Source organism: Dreissena polymorpha, chromosome 16 (assembly GCF_020536995.1).
Source record: "Dreissena polymorpha isolate Duluth1 chromosome 16, UMN_Dpol_1.0, whole genome shotgun sequence".
NCBI lineage: Eukaryota > Metazoa > Mollusca > Bivalvia > Myida > Dreissenidae > Dreissena > Dreissena polymorpha.
Window position 1 is genome coordinate 19,008,486 of NC_068370.1, and position 21,664 is coordinate 19,030,149.

The 21,664-nt window shown below is 35.4% G+C and overlaps 1 protein-coding gene across 11 annotated transcripts in view; it reads right to left on the reverse strand.

Moving 5' to 3' along the window:
- LOC127861490 (single-stranded DNA-binding protein 3-like) overlaps positions 1-21,664 on the reverse strand; it is a 479,133-nt gene that overhangs the window by 446,518 nt on the left and 10,951 nt on the right. For 9 of the 11 annotated variants that reach the window (XR_008040241.1, XR_008040240.1, XR_008040239.1 and 6 more), the window contains exons 2-4: positions 15,322-15,409; positions 13,410-13,471; positions 11,727-11,811 (exon numbers count right to left, since the gene is read on the reverse strand). Coding sequence is in view for 6 of the 11 variants with exons in the window: in XM_052400019.1 (XP_052255979.1) it covers positions 11,727-11,811; positions 13,410-13,471; positions 15,322-15,409 (235 nt within the window). In the remaining 5 variants the exon portion in view is untranslated. The remainder of the gene's footprint in view (positions 1-11,726; positions 11,812-13,409; positions 13,472-15,321; positions 15,410-21,664) is intronic. The other 2 variants (XM_052400018.1, XM_052400016.1) reach the window with 1 other exon arrangement.

Sequence of the window (21,664 nt, forward strand, 5' to 3'; positions counted from 1 at the left end):
TGATTGGACATGGTCAACTGATGGGACTGCAGACCAATGATTGGAGGCGGTCAACTGATGGGACTGCAGACCAATGATTGGAGGCGGTCAACTGATGGGACTGCAGACCAATGATTGGACATGGTCAACTGATGGGACTGCAGACCAATGATTGGAGGCGGTCAACTGATGGGACTGCAGACCAATGATTGGACATGGTCAACTGATAGGACTGCAGACCAATGATTGGACATGGTCAACTGATGAGACTGCAGACCAATGATTGGACATGGTCAACTGATGAGACTGCAGACCAATGATTGGACATGGTCAACTGATGGGACTGCAGACCAATGATTAGACATGGTCAACTGATGGGACTGCAGACCAATGATTGGACGCGGTCAACAGATGGGACTGCAAAGATGATGATGGCAAGCCTACTGGTTACAGGCAGTGAAATCCTTCATCATAATTTCAGATGAAGTACAAGCATTTGTTGATGGAGCAAGCAAGGGTATGAGGATTATGGTCTTATGAATGATAAGAGTTTGTCATGAAACAATTATATCTGATATAGAAATGGGTTGAAGGCATTTTAAGTTGCAGTTTAAGTTGAAGTAGCCTTGAACGAAAATACAACAAATCTTACAAACGACCAGAATAAGACAGTTGTTTAATTGATACAAACTCAAACTCTATACGGGTGATTTTATTTGATCTACAAATGTAAATGTGTATTTATTTTCTCTATTTATATCACAAGTCAATGTGTCTGCCTAAAATTAACTTCCTTCCCAGAACTGGGGAAACATACCACACATCATAACTCTGAGAATGTCAATCACCAAGGCCTAAGGGCTCGAACACCATCACTAGTTCAGAGATTATGATTGGTCGGACAGCAATCAGATTTCCTTACAGATAATCAACAATCACAAGGCACCAAATCTTGATCATAGTCATACCTTGGTGAGAAAAATATATTGTGTCTCAATGCTTTTAACAGTATTTATAGACTATTATGTTTCTTAATCAAGCCATGTTAATAATACAAATTTAATGAACTGAGAGAAACATCTGGCTTTTAAATTGCCAGCTATTCACATATTCCTGGTAACAGACTTTGCACTAATAAAACAGCGAATGTATGTAGGGTATAGGCCTTTCGTTTAAAATGGAGATATGGGTATTCCAAGCACTACCTGTAAGTAAAAACAACCTAAGATGAAGATTCAAAAGAGGGACAATAGAAAGACAGGAAGATTAAATAGACTGGATCAGGACTGACAGGGCACTGATGATGAGATTATAGAATGTAAAGGCCCAGTCTCACTATGATGCCGGTGGAGCCCTGGTGCGTGATCCGGGATCTACCGGGATGAATCCGGGCTCCGTCAAGGACGACCAGGATGAACCTAGGATGACCGGGAACAACCGGGGCTCCACCGGGTAAGTATTAAAATGTTAAACACCTCCGGGATGAACCGAAAGTCACTGGGAAGGACTGTCAACGACTGGCGCTGCACCGGGACAGCACCGTAGCCCATACAGACCCCGGCATAGCATCGCCGGTGGTGCCCAGGTGAAGCCCCAGTGAATGCTGGCAGAGTTCCGGTATAGCTATGGTATATCAGTCAACCGGCCCTCTGCCCGAACCCCACCAACATTCACTGGGGCCCCACCTGGGCATTACTGGTGACGACCGCGATTAAACCGGGGCGTTGCCGTAGCTCTGCCGGGGGTCTGATGCTGGTATAGCCCCTGTGATTGCCGGCGGAGTCACAGTAGACCGGGGCTCTGCCGACTTTCACCAGGGCTCAACCTGGGCATTACCGGCGACAACCAAAGCTTCACCGGGATAAACGGTAGCTAGTCCGGGACTCTGCCCGGTTGTTGACCGGCCTAATACGGGGCAGTACCGGGAAATAGCGTGACTGCATTAAAATGTTTCGATTAATCATCCCGGGATGGACCAGGGATCTACCGTCAATAGTGAGACTTGGGCTTAACAGACTAAACATGCTCAACTGTTACTGTACAGGGGTGTGACCTCAGCTACAAATCATGAGGATTTACCTACCCTACCCCAATCTCTAGAAAAAACAACAGCCCCAAAACTACAAATACTAAAAGCTGTGTGTGTATTTCGTTTATTAAGTCCATCTGTGCTGCATTATGTGAGGACACATAGTATATCCAGAACTCCCAACCAATTAACGTACTAGAAATTTGGGATGCATTTTAAATTATAGGTACTATTTCCAGCAATAAAGTTTCTATTGAAGGATTTTCAATTTTGCCGAGACTTTGTGCTGGAATCAAACAGAGTACCTGGAGGAAACCCTGCCTGTCCGGTATGGTGACCACCAACATATCACATGATTGGAAATTATAGAACCTGAGTAGCCAATAAAGAAGCCCATGTACTGTGAGATCAGAAAACCTTAATTATAAAAAGTGTTTGTTTTTTTTTGTTTTTAAATATATATTACAAATGGTTTAACCGTTCACTATCCTCATTTTTCAACATTTTAGTTGAGACATGTAATTTTGAGTTTGAAAACTTGCGTTATCTTGGTAACAAGAAGCCATTTCTGGCCAACAACAAGGTCTTATAGCTGTTAACTCGAGATATCCCTGACCCACATATTGCATTACTTTAAATACAAGATATATTAACCAACTATAAGATTATAAGTGGGAAAATTACCAATTCCACAATTGACACAAGAGCCAGTGTTCTGAATAATTCATTATTTTCCTAAAACATGTACATATATCTGGCCAAAATCCTGATTAAAAACTATCTTAAATAGCAGAATAAAGAATCACACCCCTGTGTATGTAAGGAAAAGGATGACAGTGTATGAGCAGTTAATAGTAAGCCACAACATTAAGTGTTAGAACACACTATTAGTTAAAAGCATAATAATGGTCCTACATAAAATGTAAATGGGTTGAAAATTTATAATGGTTTGCAATATCATAATTTAATTATCATTTGTGAAAGTAAAACTGAGAAAACAAAATTAATTCATTAAATAAATATTTAAACTACTTGCTTGGTTTAATTTATGTATTTCTTAGAAAAGGACAAAATGTAATATAGAAACAAAAATGTGTATATATTTCTTTCAACTGGACCTTTTACATACTTCATATCTTGTGAAGCATAACATCAGATAACACGTTGTTTAAAAGTAAGCAAAATGGAATTTAAATTATTGTAAATTCAATGTAATGACTTCAAATATCACAATGATGTTTTGCCTCAAAAGCTTTTTAATCAGACAACAAAAAGCTACTTTATAGTTCATAGTTGAAAGCACTTAAAATGTGTGTATCAATTTTTTTGGTGGTTGATGATAGCGGAATTTCAACATTTCTAGTTTATGCAGTCTTGAACAATGGTTACTGCTTGAAAATATTATCCGATTTATGATAAGAGAACAATAGACCATTACGGGAACTTTTTTGAAACTTTCAAAGTTTACACCAGTATTTGGTCTCTTTATGCTTTTGTTCATAGCAATCACATTGAAGTTTAGTTAATATAGCATATTCTAGATTATTTATTTCTTATTGTATTAATTAACCAATAAGTGAGTTTTGTTCACAATTTAGAAATGGGTCCATCAAACATTTTTCATCACAAAAACAATGTCTTAATTTCTCTAACTAACCTGTTACATACTCTGTTTGTTCATTATCTTGATCAGAAAACACAATCTGGTCATGAATTACAACCTTATTAATCACTTTCTTTAACATTTGAAACATGTTTGAACATACTGTGAATATTTCCAATATACTGAATAGGATGTTTTGTTTAAATGCCACCTTTTGTATTAAATAAAAACAAATAACAGCAATGGACAAAACATACATTATTTATGTCTCGAAATACATAATTTTCATTATTTCTATACAAATTATTGTTCACAATAAATTTTGTTATCAGCAAAGGTGTTAACACGTGTTACTGTTAAATACAAGACTAGAAAGGCAATATGTAACACTCATATGACCAAACAGAAAACAGACTTCACAAACAGTTTGTGCCAACTAGTTTGCAGTGTTTTCACCAGCATATCTTTCAAAATATACACCTGAACCTTGCTACACCAGTAAGCAACTCTTAACAAGAGGGCCTGAAAGGCCCAAAGTCGCTCACCTGAGATAAAAAGAAATGACCTGTTCTTCAACAACAATGTGACTAAACTATTTTTATTATTTCCAAACATTCATCATTTATACTTAAGCAATAATGCAAACAATACAAACAATTCATATAGAAATACAGTTCATAAACTTTCAAAAGTTAATCAAAGTTAAAAGGTTTCGAAAACAATTATACACTTTCATGTCTAAACTTGGTCAACAGTTTGTGTTCAGTATGAGGCAAATGCCTGTATAAAGCACTAGGATAAACAAACACCCGTGATCACTATAATTGAATTCACTCCACTGAACAAATAATTAAGAAATTGCTTTCATTGTAGTATTCACTTAAGTCTAAAGTAAGACACTTTCAGAAAACAAACAGTTTAAATCCATTTCTTCGGATTAATCACTTATAACTTGCGTTAATCACAACACATTAAGTCACTTTAATTAAAAGATTAGCTGAGATTTGTCATTTAATAAATTCACTATGTTCGCTCATCACTTATTAAAAACACTAACTTGTTGTTGCATAAATTCACTAAGTCCTGTTCTTTTATTAAATCACTAACTCAATATTTTCACTTAGAGAAAAAAATACTAAATCACTTTGCCTTAGTAATTACTTAACTAATAATTGCACTTAGTTAAAAGAACTAAACTAACTCCACTAACTTAACATTCCCAGTTAGTGAAACACAGTAAATCATTAATTCAAAATTTTCATTTAGAGAAAAATAAGACTAAGTCACTTTTACTTGGTGAAATTTCAACTTAGAACATTAAACTCACCTCCATGATAAAACTAACAGTTACTACATTAAACAGGTCTGGCAGATTAGTCATTCACTAACCCCAATCTTTCAATTAGTGGACTAACTCTTTCAACTTAGAGCCAGGGGGTCTAGCATTAGTCTTTCTCATGTATACCCAGATGTTTTGGTTGATTAGTTCTTATGGGAGAGGTCAACAATGTGCCAGTGCCCTGATTCTGAAGTGTAGCAGGCATAGTAACATAGGTAAACATCCAATCAAATGAGAGCACTGCTATTCTTAGCATCCAGGTAAAGATAAGCACTGATCAAAGATCATCACTGACCACTGATGTAAACTATCTGCACTTACAGAGAGTTTAAAGCATTTATTTCATTTCTTAAGAATTATCATACAATGAAAATATGATCTATCATTAATGAATTTATAAGTTATTAACTATCATCAATGAATTTAAAAGTTATTAAAAGTTGTAATTTAAAGAATTATTTTTGTAAGAATAAAAACAAAGTAAACAATTACAAGGCAGGCGTTACAATACATATAAAGAAAACTGCCCCCCCCCCCATGTTTTTCCACCTATCATGACCATTTCCAACTCGTCCGAGATATTTATAAAATCGATGTTTAAAAAAAATAATATGATGATTAGGCAAAAAATTCTTCTATAGTGTTCACAAGCATTTTTTACTAAATAAATATAAGGAAAATGACCCCCTCCCCTGGCGGCCAAGTTTTTTTACAGGTCCAAACCATTTTCGAACTCAACCGTCTTATCCAAGAAGTTCACAATCTGTCAAAAAAACTGATATATTAGTTTCTGTTAGTCTAGAAGTTGCTACAAAAATTAAGTTTATAAAATAAGTCTAACTTAATCTAAAGAACACAATTTTTGGAGAGTGGAAAACTCCAGTTACTCAAATGTAAAAAGTAGGAAGAATTAACAAAAGTTATTTCAATCAAAAGAGTCTTGATAATTTAGAAAATGCCAAATAACAAGGTTGCCATGGAAACAGTTTCATAGCACAGTAGTCTGCTAAATACATCAAAACACAGTACCGTAAACTTTCGTTTGTAAGACGCATTTTTGAGACTCAAATTTATAAGTTACAGTGGGGGTTGGGGCTTATAAGCGAGGTACTGGTGAAAATAAACATTTTTTTCTTCAAAATATCCAGTTTACTGGGCATACTCTAGCCAAGTTGGACACTTGTCATTTGATTTGAATCATCGCGGCAGCCATTTGCATTTTCTCTAAACTGTGTATTGGCCCGTACCGTGTATCGGAACACTATGTTCAGTTACCGATTTACTTGTAATAAAATGTATTGTTATTGATTTTGTTGTCTTTTATTATTAATTTGAATTTTGTTATTTTTGGGGCGTAAGACATTATATTGTCCGTGATTATACTTGAAAAGTTTGTATCACCTAATTGTCTGCACGAAACGTGGTTAAATGTCATAATAATTGGCCATTATAGTATATGTGTGTAAGCGGCAACACGATGCCAAATTAACATGCCAAAAACAACAGCAAAATCAATTCTCAGTTTGAAACGGTCAATTGTTAAATAAATACGCTGCCGATTACTAGTGCTACTTGAGAAGTTTGTATCACCTGATCGTCTTTGTTCGACATCGTTAATTGTCAATTAAGACATAATTGGCAATTAGGGTATCCTCTGAAGAACATTACCAGTTTGCAACTGGCAATTGTTAAATAAACATGTTTATTCAGACGACCCCCTAATGCCTATGACACCTTATTTATAAGGGGCCAACGACGGCGGTAGCAAAGAGCGACCACATGCAATTATCCGCATATGGCTTTCTTCTTGACACGTGATTTCGATCTGCGCTTCGGAGTCTATCACTCTATCACGCGATTGGCTAATTTTATGAAAGTAGGCATTACCTACTGTTGCGATTGGCTAATTTTGTGAAAGTAGGCATTACCTTTTGTTGATAGACAATGGGTGTAAAATTTGCAAAATCAAGGTAATAAAACGAAATGCAAAAACACATTCGAATCGTGCAACCGAGTGTGAATTCGGAATAACCGAGAAAATGGTGAGAGACTGGAAGTCAAAGGAAAATAAGTTGTTTAACGTTGAGTCTCTATCTGTTAAGAAAATGCGGACTGTGTTATCGCCATACGATGCTATTGAAAATAAGTTTCATGATCCTAGCCCCAAGCGTTCTTGAGTTATCATCCGGAAACCACCTGGTGGACGGACGGACCGACCGACATGAGCAAAGCAATATACCCCCTCTTCTTCAAAGGGGGGCATAACAAATATTATTTACTTTGTTGTTTAATTATTTATTTTTCAGACTTGCATGAATTACTAATTGTATGCAGCCCGAGTTTGAAAAATTCTCAATGTGTTACTGATTGATGATTTTCTTCAACTTTCTGCCGTTTTTCGGCCGATGAAAACGGCAAAATTTGACCGCGTTTATAAAGTCCGAAGTCAGGATGCGTCTTATAAGCGAGGGCGTCTTACAAGCAAAAGTATACGGTTGGTTAACTTGGCTTATCAGTAAAGTTCAAAGATAAGGCTCTACAGTGCATTAGTACATGTACATTTATTTTATGAGATAGGTTTATTAAATTGCATGCAAACTAATGTCTTTATGTACACCACATTTTATGAAAGAAGTCCCAGGTTTATACAAGGGAGTTAACTATTACTTAATTATTAGAAAGTATGTACAGGTTATCTTTCTTTAACATTATGGCTTATCACAACTAAACTGTTTTCACTATATACATATAGAGAAAACTACCCCCCCCCCCCTTGGCAGCCATGTTTTTCAAGCAAAGGTTACCATTTCTGAACTCATCCAAGATATCATTGGGACAAATCTTCTGAGCAAGTTTCATGAAGATTGGAAAATAAATGTGGCCTCTAGAGTTTTAACAAGGTTTTACTATAGCCATATAAGGAAAAATGCCCCGCCCCTTGGCGGCCATGTTTTTCAACCAACCGACATCATTTTCAAACTCGTCCAAGATATTATTGGGATGAATCTTCTGACCAAGTTTTATGAGGATCGGACAATAAATGTGGCCTCTAGAGTGTTAACAAGATTTTGTTATAGCCATATAAGGAAAAATGCCCTGCCCCTTGGCAGCCATGTTTTTCAAGCAAACGTAACCCTTTTTGAACTCATCCAAGATATCATTGAAACCAATCTTCTGACCAAATTTCATGAAGATTGGACAATAAATGTGGCCTCTAGAGAGTGAACAAGGCAAATGTTGACGTCACGCAACGAACGACGGACAGCAGACATAAGGCGATCACAAAAGCTCACCATGAGCACGTTGTGCTCAGGTGAGCTAAAATATATCAGAATATTAAGCTTCAGGAAAAACTTTTTACCAACAAAGCAGTACAATACATTTTGGTTGGCAGTATATCTGTAATCACACTTTTCATTTTAATTAGAATTAATTGTTAAGGAAATTAAATTTAACACTTGGCAAGACGAAAAAATGTCATTCTTAAATGTACAGCAATTGCAGTTTGTGTTATAAACATCATTACATAAGTGCAAAGTTCAAATTTGAAACACAAATTACAAGCAAAATTGAAAGATTTGCAATTTTGATTCAGAAAATTGGTTGACACTTCAGTACTCTTCACAAGATATTGTAGCCATGCATCAAAATCAAATGACTGTCATAGAAGCATATCATACTCTGTAACAGAGACAAACACTGGAGCCTGGCTCTGGGGTAACAGGGTGTAATACATGTGCAAGAAGTGTTATCTCAGATAAGCCTGTGCTGTCAGCAGTGCTTTCCACAGAATTTTTGTCAGGCGCCCCGGGGCTGATAGGGGTGGTTCGGGAAACCCCTCCTGACGTTGATTTTTTTAAATTTAACGTGTAAATTGACGTTTCGTGGTGCGTTATAACTCAAAGAAAAACAGCGTCAAAAGACGTCATTTGGTGCGCCATGACTCTTCAAGAAAATCCCCAGTCATTTAAACAAAAAAATTTGTTTTATATATTGTTTAATTGTTTTAAAACTTTCCCGCACAGATAGTAAAATCCCGACTCGAACGATTCACCAAAACATCCGTTTCAACCCGACTTTATTACTGTATACTTACTACTTTTCAAGTTTCTATTTATTACCCGATAATCCCGTTTATTCCATTTTTATAAATCACTTTCTGGTAAATATTTACGATAAAAAGCTCTCAATTATTTTTTTACACAAACCTTGCCATTTTTCTATAGTATCAAATAAATTTTAAGTGACTATTTAGAGATTTGATGAAATATTGCCTCTGAACATGCGTCAATCCCCTGACGTGTTGTGTGCTTGTTAAAACGCTCAATACATGCACAATACACATGACGCGACGTTGTACATGCTGCATAATTTTCGCGCTCTTTTTAATTGAGAAAAAGATTCGACACAAAATAAATGTGCACTGCTAATTTGTAGCAAGAATATTTTAACGTTGCGGTAACATTTGTATTCGGAAGTGTGTTTCGGATTAAAAACGTGTTAACATCGACCTACGGAATGGGTTTCGGATTACAAATTGAATGATTCCCATTTGAGTCAGAGATTTCAACAAATATTAACAGTTGCGTTATGAATTCAACGATAATTTGTTTAAATACTTTACGAGTCGAATAAATGTTTTGACGGAATTATGCATTAAATTCACGTTGTCAATGAGGATTACCGCCGGTTGCCATCATCAGTCTTCTAAGTATCGATTATCGGATGAAACATTTACAAGTGTGCGTAATTAATTCAACGAAAATTTGTTAAAGCGCATTATGTGTCGAATAAATGTCAGAAAAACGAGGTGAATCAGTTCTATAAATGGACATGATGAAATATACATGTACTGGAATAAAATTCTTATCGCATAATTGTACCCGGTAGTTATTTGCACAACTTACTCGCTATAAGTTATTAATTGTTTACCACTTGCAATTAATTTCTCGTATTAATTATGAGTCATAGGTAACACTTGTTTGCAGTAAAGAGCTGTGATGATGATGCCCGAAACCGTCTTTAATGTACTGTACTGTACTAGTACCGGTTTTATATTACGTAAATGGTTTAACTTCTTGCTAATCAAGCTGCGATAAACTCTTACTTCGTGCCAGACGTCAATCAAAAATAATGGTCGCTAGTTAACTCCGCCCTCATAAGCAATCGCGTAACCGATTGGACGATGAACATCACAGTTTGACGACTGCAAAGTTACCTGATACATCCTTGTCAGCATTTAAATGATTGTGTAATGTGGCTACAATAATCAATACGCGCATCTTATCTTATCAGTGGATTATCCATTACCCCATGTGATGTTTATGGAGATTACTTGTGAAAGTAGGTACCGAGTGCTCTTTTAAAACAGGGAATATTGATACACTGATAGAGAAACATTGATTTTGTTTGACAATCTCCACTTTCTTTTACTGAAAAATACACTGATCGAAAAATTGCAAGTGCCCCGGGGACTCATATTTCGAAATTCAAGCGCCCCGGCAAGGGATCGTTAAATGGCCTGTGGAAAGCCCTGGCTGTCAGCATGAGCAAATCTGAGACGGCACTTTCCACTTTCATCAGATTTGTTGGTTTTCATAAGAAGTATCTTGTTGGCAAAAATCCAGTTAAAGAAGAAATTGTCCTCCCTGATTAGCCTGTGCAGACTGCACAGCCATATCTCAGACAATACTTAAAGCACACAAGCTCTGTTATCCCAGAGCAAGGCTCATATCATACCCCTAACAAGGGCTGTTTGTTAAACATGCATGCCCCCCATATGGGCTCTAAGTTGTAGTGACAGCCATTTTGTAAATATGTTTTTTGTCACTGTGACCTTGACCTTTGACCTAGTGACCTGAAAATCAATAGGGGTCATCTGCGAGTCATGATCAATGTACCTATGAAGTTTCATGATCCTAGCCATAAGCTTTCCTGAGTTATCATCAGGAAACCATTTTACTATTTCGGGTCACTGTGACCTTGACCTTTGACCTAGTGACCTGAAAATCAATAGGGGTCATCTGCCAGTCATGATCAATGTACCTATCAAGTTTCATGATCCTAGGCATAAGCGTTCTTGAGTTATCATCCGGAAACCATTTTACTATTTCGGGTCACCGTGACCTTGACCTTTGACCTAGTGACCTGAAAATCAATAGGGGTCATCTGCTAGTCATGATCAATCTACCTATCAAGTTTCATGATCCTAGGCATAAGGGTTCTTGAATTATCATCCGGAAACCATTTTACTATTTCGGGTCACCGTGACCTTGACCTTTGACCTAGTGACCTGAAAATCTATAGGGGTCATCTGCTAGTCATGATCAATCTACCTATGAAGTTTCATGATCCTAGGCATTAGCGTTCTTGAATTATCATCCGGAAACCATTTTACTATTTCGGGTCACAGTGACCTTGACCTTTGACCTAGTGACCTCAAAATCAATAGGGGTCATCTGTGAGTCATGATCAATGTACCTATGAAGTTTCATGATCGTAGGCCTAAGCGTTCTTGAGTTATCGTCTGACAACCACCTGGTGGACGGACCGACCGACAGACCGACCGATATGAGCAAAGCAATATACCCCCTCTTCTTCGAAAGGGGGCATAAATATAGATAAAGGAATCTAAATTCAGCCAATCATTGATTATACTGATATGCGTGTGGAAAACTCTGCCCACTGTCATGTCCACACAAAGCCATTCGACATAAACAACACATTTGTGTCATGCCGTGAGGTGCGCGTATTTAACCACTACTACCGGTACATACATAATCGTGGAAGGCCTTTGCCTCGCTTGAGTGATCACACGTGTCCCGTCTCTCTGGTGCTGCACAATACAGGTCCCAAAACACACTGCAACAGGAGAGTGTACGAGGGTTGATCACGTGAAAGGTGGTGTTGGAAAACACTCAATATGTATACATGTAATTGGTAACTTTAAAATTATTTTGTTTCATAATATATTCATTATAATTTTCAACAAGAGTGCCTGAAAGGCCCAAAGTTGCTCACCTGAGATATTATTGGGAAAAATCTTTTGACCAAGTTTCATGAAGATCGGAAAATTAATGTAGCCTCTAGAGTGTTAACAAGGTTTTACTATAGCCATATAAGGAAAAATACCCTGCCCCCTGGCGGCCATGTTTTTCTACCAACAAGCATCATTTTTAAACTATACTATAGCCATATAAGGAAAAATGCCCCGCCCCTTGGCAGCCATGTTTTTCAAGCAAAGGTTACCATTTTTGAACTCATCCAAGATATCATTGGGACAAATCATCAGAGCAAGTTTCATGATGATCGGAAAATAAATGTGTCCTCTAGAGTGTTAACAAGGTTTTACTATAGCCATAACAAAATTATAAGGAAAATGCCCCGCCCCCTGGCGGCCATGTTTTTTAACCAACCGTCATTATTTTCGAACTGGTCCAAGATATTATTAGAATGAATCTTCTGACCAAGTTTCATGAAGATCAGACAATAAATGTGGCCTCTAGAGTGTTAACAAGATTTTACTATAGCCATACATAGCCATTTGAGGAAAAATGCCCCGCCCCTTGGCAGCCATGTTTTTTAAGCAAACGTAACCATTTTCAAACTAATCCAAAATATCATTGAGACCAATCTTGTGACAAAATTTCATGAAGCTTGGACAATAAATGGGGCCTCTAGAGAGTTAACAAGGCAAATGTTGATGCCGCACAACGGACAACGGACGATGGACAAAAGGCAATCACAAAACCTCACCATGAGAACGTTGAGCTCAGGTGAGCTAACAACACTTTGTAAAATGACAAAAATACACACACACAAATTATGCTAATTTGTTACTCCTTGTAGTTCAGTTTTACCAGTCATACTACTTAGAAAAACATTCTCTTTCACAATCTGACATCTCTTGTAAATTTTCCAGAAAAACTCGCTGTCTGCTTCCTTTTTAAATCTTTCTGGCACAGCATAAAAGCCTAAAATGTCTGTATGAAATCAGCATAAAACCAAAACAGCCTGCGAGTAATATTCAGTCTGTAAAGCATTAACCACTTAGAAATGCACTTTGACACATTTGAAGTACCTTAGAAAGCAAATTAAGTTAAAGAACTTTCTTACAAAATTCAAGTTTATTTAAAACCTCCATTTCCAACAAAAAGATATGTATGAGCAGTAAACAGCATAAAATCTGAACAGCTTGCAAGTTGTTTGCAGGCTGTTCTGGTTGTACATGTATGCTGGTTTCAAAATCAATTTCCCGTTTGCTTCTGAGTTGAAAAGGGTTCAGGTTTTATGCTCTTTGCAGCTTATAAGTATCGTAGGGGTGGACATGAAGCTTTTACAAATTTGAATCTAGTAAGAAAGGTCTGTAATCTAATTTGATTTTATAAGGGACTACAAATGCATTAAAGTGCCTGGCAAAGTGTTCATAAAAGTGTTTGTCCATGTTGTGTTCCACTCACCACCACCATGAATGTAGAAACCCTGGAGGCTCCCCGAGTGTTATGTTTTTCTCCCATCTTATCTGCAATACAAACCACAAATATTCAACAAGAGGGCCAGAGGCCCATCGTCTCTCACCTCAGACTTCAAGAAACTGAACTGCTCTCAGGAACTTTTGAGATGTTTCTGAAACCATTGTAAAAATTGTCAACTAGAGAGTAAACTGGTTTTTCTATAGCCATTAAAGGTAAAAAGGCCCAGCCCCCCTGGCGGCCATGTTTTTCAACGGACGGAGACCATTTTCAAAATAATCGGTAGCCCAGATATTATTAGAACAAATGTTCTGACCAAGTTTCATGAAGATTGGACTTAAAATGTGACTTCTAGAGTGTTAAAAATGCTTTATTATAGCCATATAAGAAAAAATGCCCCATCCCCTGGCAGCCATATTTTTCAACTGACCAGAACCATTTTCGTGAGTGTTAACAAGGTTCTACTAGTCTATAGCCAAGGAAAAATGCCCGCCCCCTGGTTGCCATGTTTTTTCAACAGACCAGAATCATTTTTTAACTCATTAAAGCTATCATTAGAACAAATGTTCTGACCAAATTTCATAAAGATTGGACAATAAATGTGACTTCTAGAGTGTTAACAAGGTTTTACTTTAACAATATAAGGCAGCCATGTTTACGACGCACAACATACAATGGTCGAAGAACAAAAGGTGATCACATAAGCTCACCATGAGCACATTATGATCAGGTGAGCTAAAAAGAACATCAAACAAGAGGGCCATCTTTTTCTCACCTTTGCGTGTAATGTTTTGAGCCATGGTTATGGTTTGAACAATCTATGGAAGGGACCAAAATCTTATTTCACTATACTTCTGTATAAATTATGTGACCCTAGAGCAAGACCAGTTTTGAAACACTAAATATTAAACCTCTAATTCTTGCGGTTTCAGAGGAGAAGACTTTTTAAGTTATTTACTCTGTAAGTTTATAAATAAATCATGTGACGACTGGTCCGTGGCCAAGTTTTGGCCCAGGGACACGATTTGAATATATTTGAACTTTAAACATTAAATATCATACTAAGTATACTAATATGGTCACATTTAAGTTGTGTTAATGTGCACGAAACAAAACCAAATACAAATAAAGGAAACAACCCTAGCATATAATTTAATTATAAAAGGAGTTCCGAAGTGCCAGGTTAATGTTTTCAAGCAGTATCTGATGTTTCTAACCAAATAACAAAGCTCTTGGACTTTGGTTTCAGAAAAACAAATTAAGCAACTTTCTATACGAGTCTATGTTAATCCTGTGATCACTGGAACATGGCCTGGAGTTTTGAGCAAACTTAGTTCAGGACAACTGGACGACGATACACTCCTGATGATAAACCCCTGATCCTGGCAGTTCCACAAAAGACTATTTATTATACAGGTCTATATGCCTCCCTGGGGTGTGGCCATTTTAGACACAAGGGAATGATTTGAACCACAAAACGTCACATTGTGCTCAGGTGACCTAAAAACTGCAACAACACATTTGTCAAGTACTCTTCATTGTATTGGTGAAACAACTGTCCAATTGTCCAACTAACACGGAAAGTCCCAGCATCCACACAGATTGGGAAACTGTATTTCTTTTTAAACATGATAAATGTAACCATGTGGAATAAATTACCGGTAATTACTTTTAACTTATAATTTGTACAAAATAAAACTGCATATATTGCATGAATTTGCATAATTGAAAAATATAAATATTTTCCAAGATTCAGGTCATATTCCAACTTAACATTACATTGTGTTTTACCCATATGAATTGTAATTGTTCAGTTTATTAATAGTCATAGAAAATTATCACAACTAAAATTGTTGGGTAAAAGAGACAAAATATTAGAAAATTATCAGAAAGCTCATACATTTGATGGACTCACCTCTGACAAGAAGGTCTGTGCACTTTTTTGGGCCCCCACGTGTAATAAGTATTCATAGACATATAATGCTAGCCTGAAATGAGACAATAAAACAATCTTATGAATACTCTCATGAAAAGTTATTGAGAATACAATTTCTGTTTAATAATAGTTTTTAAGGCATGCCTTATCACCAATACTTGAATTTCTACAAAGATTCTGCACATTTAATCACTACTTGTTCACAAAATGTGTTATGCAAAGGGAGATAAATTGCAGAAACACTGCCAAATAACACCAATATGGAGTGTTATGTGTAGAGTACAAAGCACCAACAAACCGTATGCACAGAATTATGAGCAAAGAGTATTGTCAGTAGCCCACATTTGCAACCAAAGAATATGATGTCTTTAACAAGTATTGACAACTGGCTTCCTTGAACTTATTCACATGATTGTGAAATGAGTGACATTTAAGGTCATTCAAATCATAAATTATTTCAGCAAGAATACAAGTGTTTCAAAAATGTTTCAGGACATCATATCCCTGTGGCAGTGTACTTTAATAGTGTGGTAAACAAGAACATACAAAGTACTGCTGATATTTTGTAACTTGTTTAACTGGAGGATATAATACTTGTTTACGATCATCTTTTCAGAGTTATTTAATATCTGGCAGACTAATGTGAAGTTATTTTACCAGTAAAACACCACCAATACATGAATGTACACCAGAATGCTGCAAAAACACACTCAACCAAATAAGGACAAGGTCACATTCCCCAGACAGGCAGAAACAAAGACAATATACATGTCATGCCAGCAGGAAGGTTTAAGTTAATCATCTATAACTGAAGGCCTCACTCAACTTTGATCAAACCATTATATCCTTGATTACTTTTCTGTTAAAATTATTATTGAGATTAAAAACCTGTGAAATATGCTTGTTTTAATGACTTTTTCTTTCTATTATTAGACAAATACTAAGACATCCATACACAAGTGTATGATTCTTTTTTAAGAAGAACTCCATGAAAAACACAGACTACAAAGTTTACTTGATAATGAGAGCATAATCCTTTTGATGAAAACATGAAAAAACTTGATTTTGGTTCCACAACATACCGAAATTGGCTGAATTTAGGTTGTCTGATCTAATTTTATCAACCTGTGCTTGTTTACCTTAAGCTACATATACCAATATGTCACTAACATTTCCTACAGATTCAATCGCCAAACCTGTATTTAAATGCCCTTCAAATGACTACAACAGTTTTGCACTTAACCAAAATTTCTTAAGGAACCCTTCCTTATTTTGGCATATTGTTGATAAATAACTCACTTTCTTTTCCAATGTTTACTTAAAAAGTTGCCAAGGAAACATTCAGAACACTGCCCTACACTACACCAAAAGAATTCACCTTTGGATGTTCAAATACATGTAGGTCGATGGTCAGAACTATTAAGCAAGGTCAGTGACCCAAACAGCAAACTCATTGTTTTCACACAGATGATGAAAATTCTGTGTATTTTCTGTCCTTATTGAAGGTCCATAACATGAAAACCTTGGGTATATCTAAGCACCTTTTCCTACATAACATTCACATTGAGCCGTGGTCTTTTGGTGTGACCCTCTTTGGGGGGGGGGGCATAAAAACTCAATAACAATAATATAATTGAAGTGTTATACTTCACAAACTGTTTGAAACAATGATTACTACATTTATTAATGAAAAGTGGCTTCTAAAACTACAAATCCAAAGACTATTTTGAATTTTTAATGTTCACAGTCATGTAAATAACACATTTTAAAACAAGTATTCAATGGTGATGTTTTTGTGCATAGCATGAAATAAATTTATTTCAGAAGTAAATTACAGAAAAGGATACAACTTTTTCTGATAGATACACATATGTTTAAAAGCAAAAATATTTAGGGTACTGATGCACGCAGAATAAATTGTGAGACGTCCATGTATTCTTATGTATTTTCTCTAAACAAAATTGGAACAACCCCAAAAATAACAGCAAACTTTCTTAATTATAATGTGAACTAGACAGAAGTGTATTGAAGAACAATAACACTTCAAGTATAAACACAGAGCCTGTACACATTTTACTCTAAATCAATAACATAACCCCCACCCACCTATCTTGTGCAATACAATACTAGCTCTGGTTTTGATCAGATATTAGATACAGCACTTTGCACAATAACAAACAGGTTTTCTTCTTATATTAGGCCAAGGTAGTACAATCAATTGTTTCATAGGCAAGTCAAATTATTATCCAAGGCAAATCAAATTATTATGTTAAAAACATAAATGTAAACACACAAGTTATCAAATTGACAAAATTTACTTTGCATGCCTTTACATACTTAGCACTCTTTTTAAATGGAAACAAAAATAATATATAAAGATTGATACAGAAAAGAAAATTATGTATTAAATCTTGTTATAATATTGTGTAGTACTCGAGTCAATATGTTTCTCATACTCAAATGTTAGCTATACATTTGATACCTAGCATTCTTATGTTTTTAACCCATTTATGCCTAGCGTCTAGAAAAAAGGCCCAGGCAAACAGCGGAGACCCAGATGATGATGCGGCGTCTCATCTGGGTCTGCGCTGTTTGCTTAAAGGAATTTCTGTAAGAAATATTCTAAATATAGAAATATATATATTATACATCCCTAATTTTGGAAATAAAATGCTCCAATTTAGAAGGATGGGAGAGTCCACTAGGCATAAATAGGTTAATATTGATCAGTAATAAAGAATTGTTACATTTTGGTTAATATACCATGTAACATACACACCACCATAGTCCAACAATCTTGAAAGGTTCACACAAAATGTACATAATCAAAATGGGTATCAAATCAATCTACCACAAAGTGGACTTGTTCTGGTTGATGGGTTATGTTAAAAGCAGAAGAACCTGACAGTTAATATGGTAAGACATAAAGAAAGTTAGACGCTGGACCAAACCCAATACTCAAAGTTTAGGTACATTTAAAAAAAAAATAATCTCCAGTTCTTCAAAGAACAAAATAGCCCAACTCCTGCAGTATAGTCAGGAGAGAAATTATTGTTCTAATCCACTAATTTATAACAGAACACTATAAACAAAAATGCAAAAGCAACATTTAAATCAATACACTGGGCATAATTTTTCTTGGCCTTAAATGTTACTGACTAAAATCGATCTGTGAAAATCTGGGTCAATATTACCTCTCCACCTACCAGTTTGAACAATTCAAGTTAGTATGGAGGGATATTGAATAACAATGATGTTTATGTGAACACATGTCAATGGTTTCCATATCTATCACAAGTCTGCAAAGAAACTAGAAAAAAATGAGTTAAGATCAATTTTAATAATAAAACATAAAAGCATGTTTTTGATGAAGTGCTATTTTACAGTCATTTAAGTAAGCAATGGTTAGTCTCAAATGAAGTGCTATTTTACAGTCATTTAAGTTAGCAATGGTTAGTCTCAAATAAAGTGCTATTTTACAGTCATTTAAGTTAGCAATGGTTAGTCTCAAATGAAGTGCTATTATACAGTCATTTTAAGTTAGCAATGGTTAGTCTCAAATGAAGTGCTATTTTACAGTCATTTAAGTTAGCAATGGTTAGTCTCAAATGAAGTGCTTTTTTACAGTCATTTAAGTTAGCAATGGTTGTCTCAAATGAAGTTCTATTTATAGTCATTTAAGTTAGCAATGGTTGTCTCAAATGAAGTGCTATTTTACAGTCATTTAAGTTAGCAATGGTTAGTCTCAAATGAAGTGCTATTTTACAGTCATTTAAGTTAGCAATGGTTAGTCTCAAATGAAGTGCTATTTTACAGTCATTTAAGTTAGCAATGGTTAGTCTCAAATAAAATGCTATTTTACAGTCATTTAAGTTAGCAATGGTTGTCTAAATATTAGTGCTATTTTACAGTCATTTAAGTTATCAATGGTCGTCTCAAATGAAGTGCTATTTTACAGTCATTTAAGTTAGCAATGGTTGTCTCAAATAAAGTGCTATTTTACAGTCATTTAAGTTAGCAATGGTTGTCTCAAATGAAGTGCTATTTTACAGTCATATAAGTTAGCAATGGTTAGTCTCAAATGAAGTGCTATTTTACAGTCATTTAAGTTAGCAATGGTTGTCTCCAATGAAGTGATATTTTACAGTCATTTAAGTTAGCAATAGTTAGTCTAAAATGAAGTGCTATTTTACAGTCATTTAAGTTAGCAATGGTAAGTCTCAAATGAAGTGCTATTTTACAGTCATTTAAGTTAGCAATGGTTAGTCTCAAATGAAGTGCTATTTCACAGTCATTTAAGTTAGCAATGGTTAGTCTCAAATAAAGTGCTATTTTACAGTCATTTAAGTTAGCAATGGTTAGTCTCAAATGAAGTGCTATTTCACAGTCATTTAAGTTAGCAATGGTTAGTCTCAAATAAAGTGCTATTTTACAGTCATTTAAGTTAGCAATGATTAGTCTCAAATAAAGTGCTATTTTACAGTCATTTAAGTTTGCAATGGTTAGTCTCAAATGAAGTGCTATTTTACAGTCATTTAAGTTAGCAATGGTTAGTCTCAAATGAAGTGCTATTTTACAGTCATTTAAGTTAGCAATGGTTAGTCTCAAATAAAGTGCTATTTTACAGTCATTTAAGTTAGCAATGGTTAGTCTCAAATAAAGTGCTATTTTACAGTCATTTAAGTTAGCAATGGTTAGTCTCAAATGAAGTGCTATTATACAGTCATTTTAAGTTAGCAATGGTTAGTCTCAAATGAAGTGCTATTTTACAGTCATTTAAGTTAGCAATGGTTAGTCTCAAATGAAGTGATTTTTTACAGTCATTTAAGTTAGCAATGGTTGTCTCAAATGAAGTTCTATTTATAGTCATTTAAGTTAGCAATGGTTGTCTCAAATGAAGTGCTATTTTACAGTCATTTAAGTTAGCAATGGTTAGTCTCAAATGAAGTGCTATTTTACAGTCATTTAAGTTAGCAATGGTTAGTCTCAAATAAAGTGCTATTTTACAGTCATTTAAGTTAGCAATGGTTAGTCTCAAATGAAGTGCTATTTTACAGTCATTTAAGTTTGCAATGGTTAGTCTCAAATGAAGTGCTATTTTACAGTCATTTAAGTTAGCAATGGTTAGTCTCAAATGAAGTGATATTTTACAGTCATTTAAGTTAGCAATGGTTAGTCTCAAATAAAGTGCTATTTTACAGTCATTTAAGTTAGCAATGGTTAGTCTCAAATAAAGTGCTATTTTACAGTCATTTAAGTTAGCAATGGTTAGTCTCAAATAAAGTGCTATTTTACAGTCATTTAAGTTAGCAATGGTTAGTCTCAAATAAAGTGCTATTTTACAGTCATTTAAGTTTACAATGGTTAGTCTCAAATAAAGTGCTATTTTACAGTCATTAAAGTTAGCAATTGTTAGTCTCAAATAAAGTGCTATTTTACAGTCATTTAAGTTAGCAATGGTCTCAAATAGTGATAAGCACAAGAGCTTTTACTGATAACAGTGAGATTGAATTTATGTTCATATCTTCAAACAGATCATAGTTGCTACTAGTTTTGACCCATACAAGGAAAACATAGACTTCATGAAACATATTGTGTAACTTGTTTGCAAGCAGGGGATGGAGGTAGACATATTTAAACAATGAATGCATCGATAAACTGATAAATATGGGACCAGTGTTCTTGTGATAAGAAATCAACTGGTACTAGTACTACAAAAGAGGCCAAAAAATGATTTGAGTAAATTTTGAATTTGTACTGAACACAAAAAGTAATGGCCTATTTTCATTTAAACTCAACCATTTGTACCTACATATAGTTTAATCTTCACTATAAGCAATGATGGAAGTTGCCCGAGGGTGATTTAATACATTATCGTTCTACATGAATGGCTGCAATCACTGAATGTACAGAATTACAGGCACATGTTGCCAGTCCCAAACTTTATTATAGTGATAAAAATTCGTTATCACACATATATTTCTTTTTATTTTACTCCACAACAAGTGCATATTGGGTGTAACAATAAATTCTGTTAATGCCCCCTTTCCAACCATAATCAAATGTTGGTCACAGACAGAACATGAGAAGCACTATAGAAAGAATTCGTGTCACGTCTTTAACCTAAACAATTCCATAAAAACTGAAAGTGTCTGATCAACTGAATGTCAAACTGTGGCAACAGAGGCAAATCTGTAAGGTATCTTATATTGCCTGAGCAACTTCTTTGCATAAATTGGCATAGAATTTAATGGACGCAGAAAGAACAATTTGCTTGTTCAATCACTGTCTCAACCTTTCACCTTCA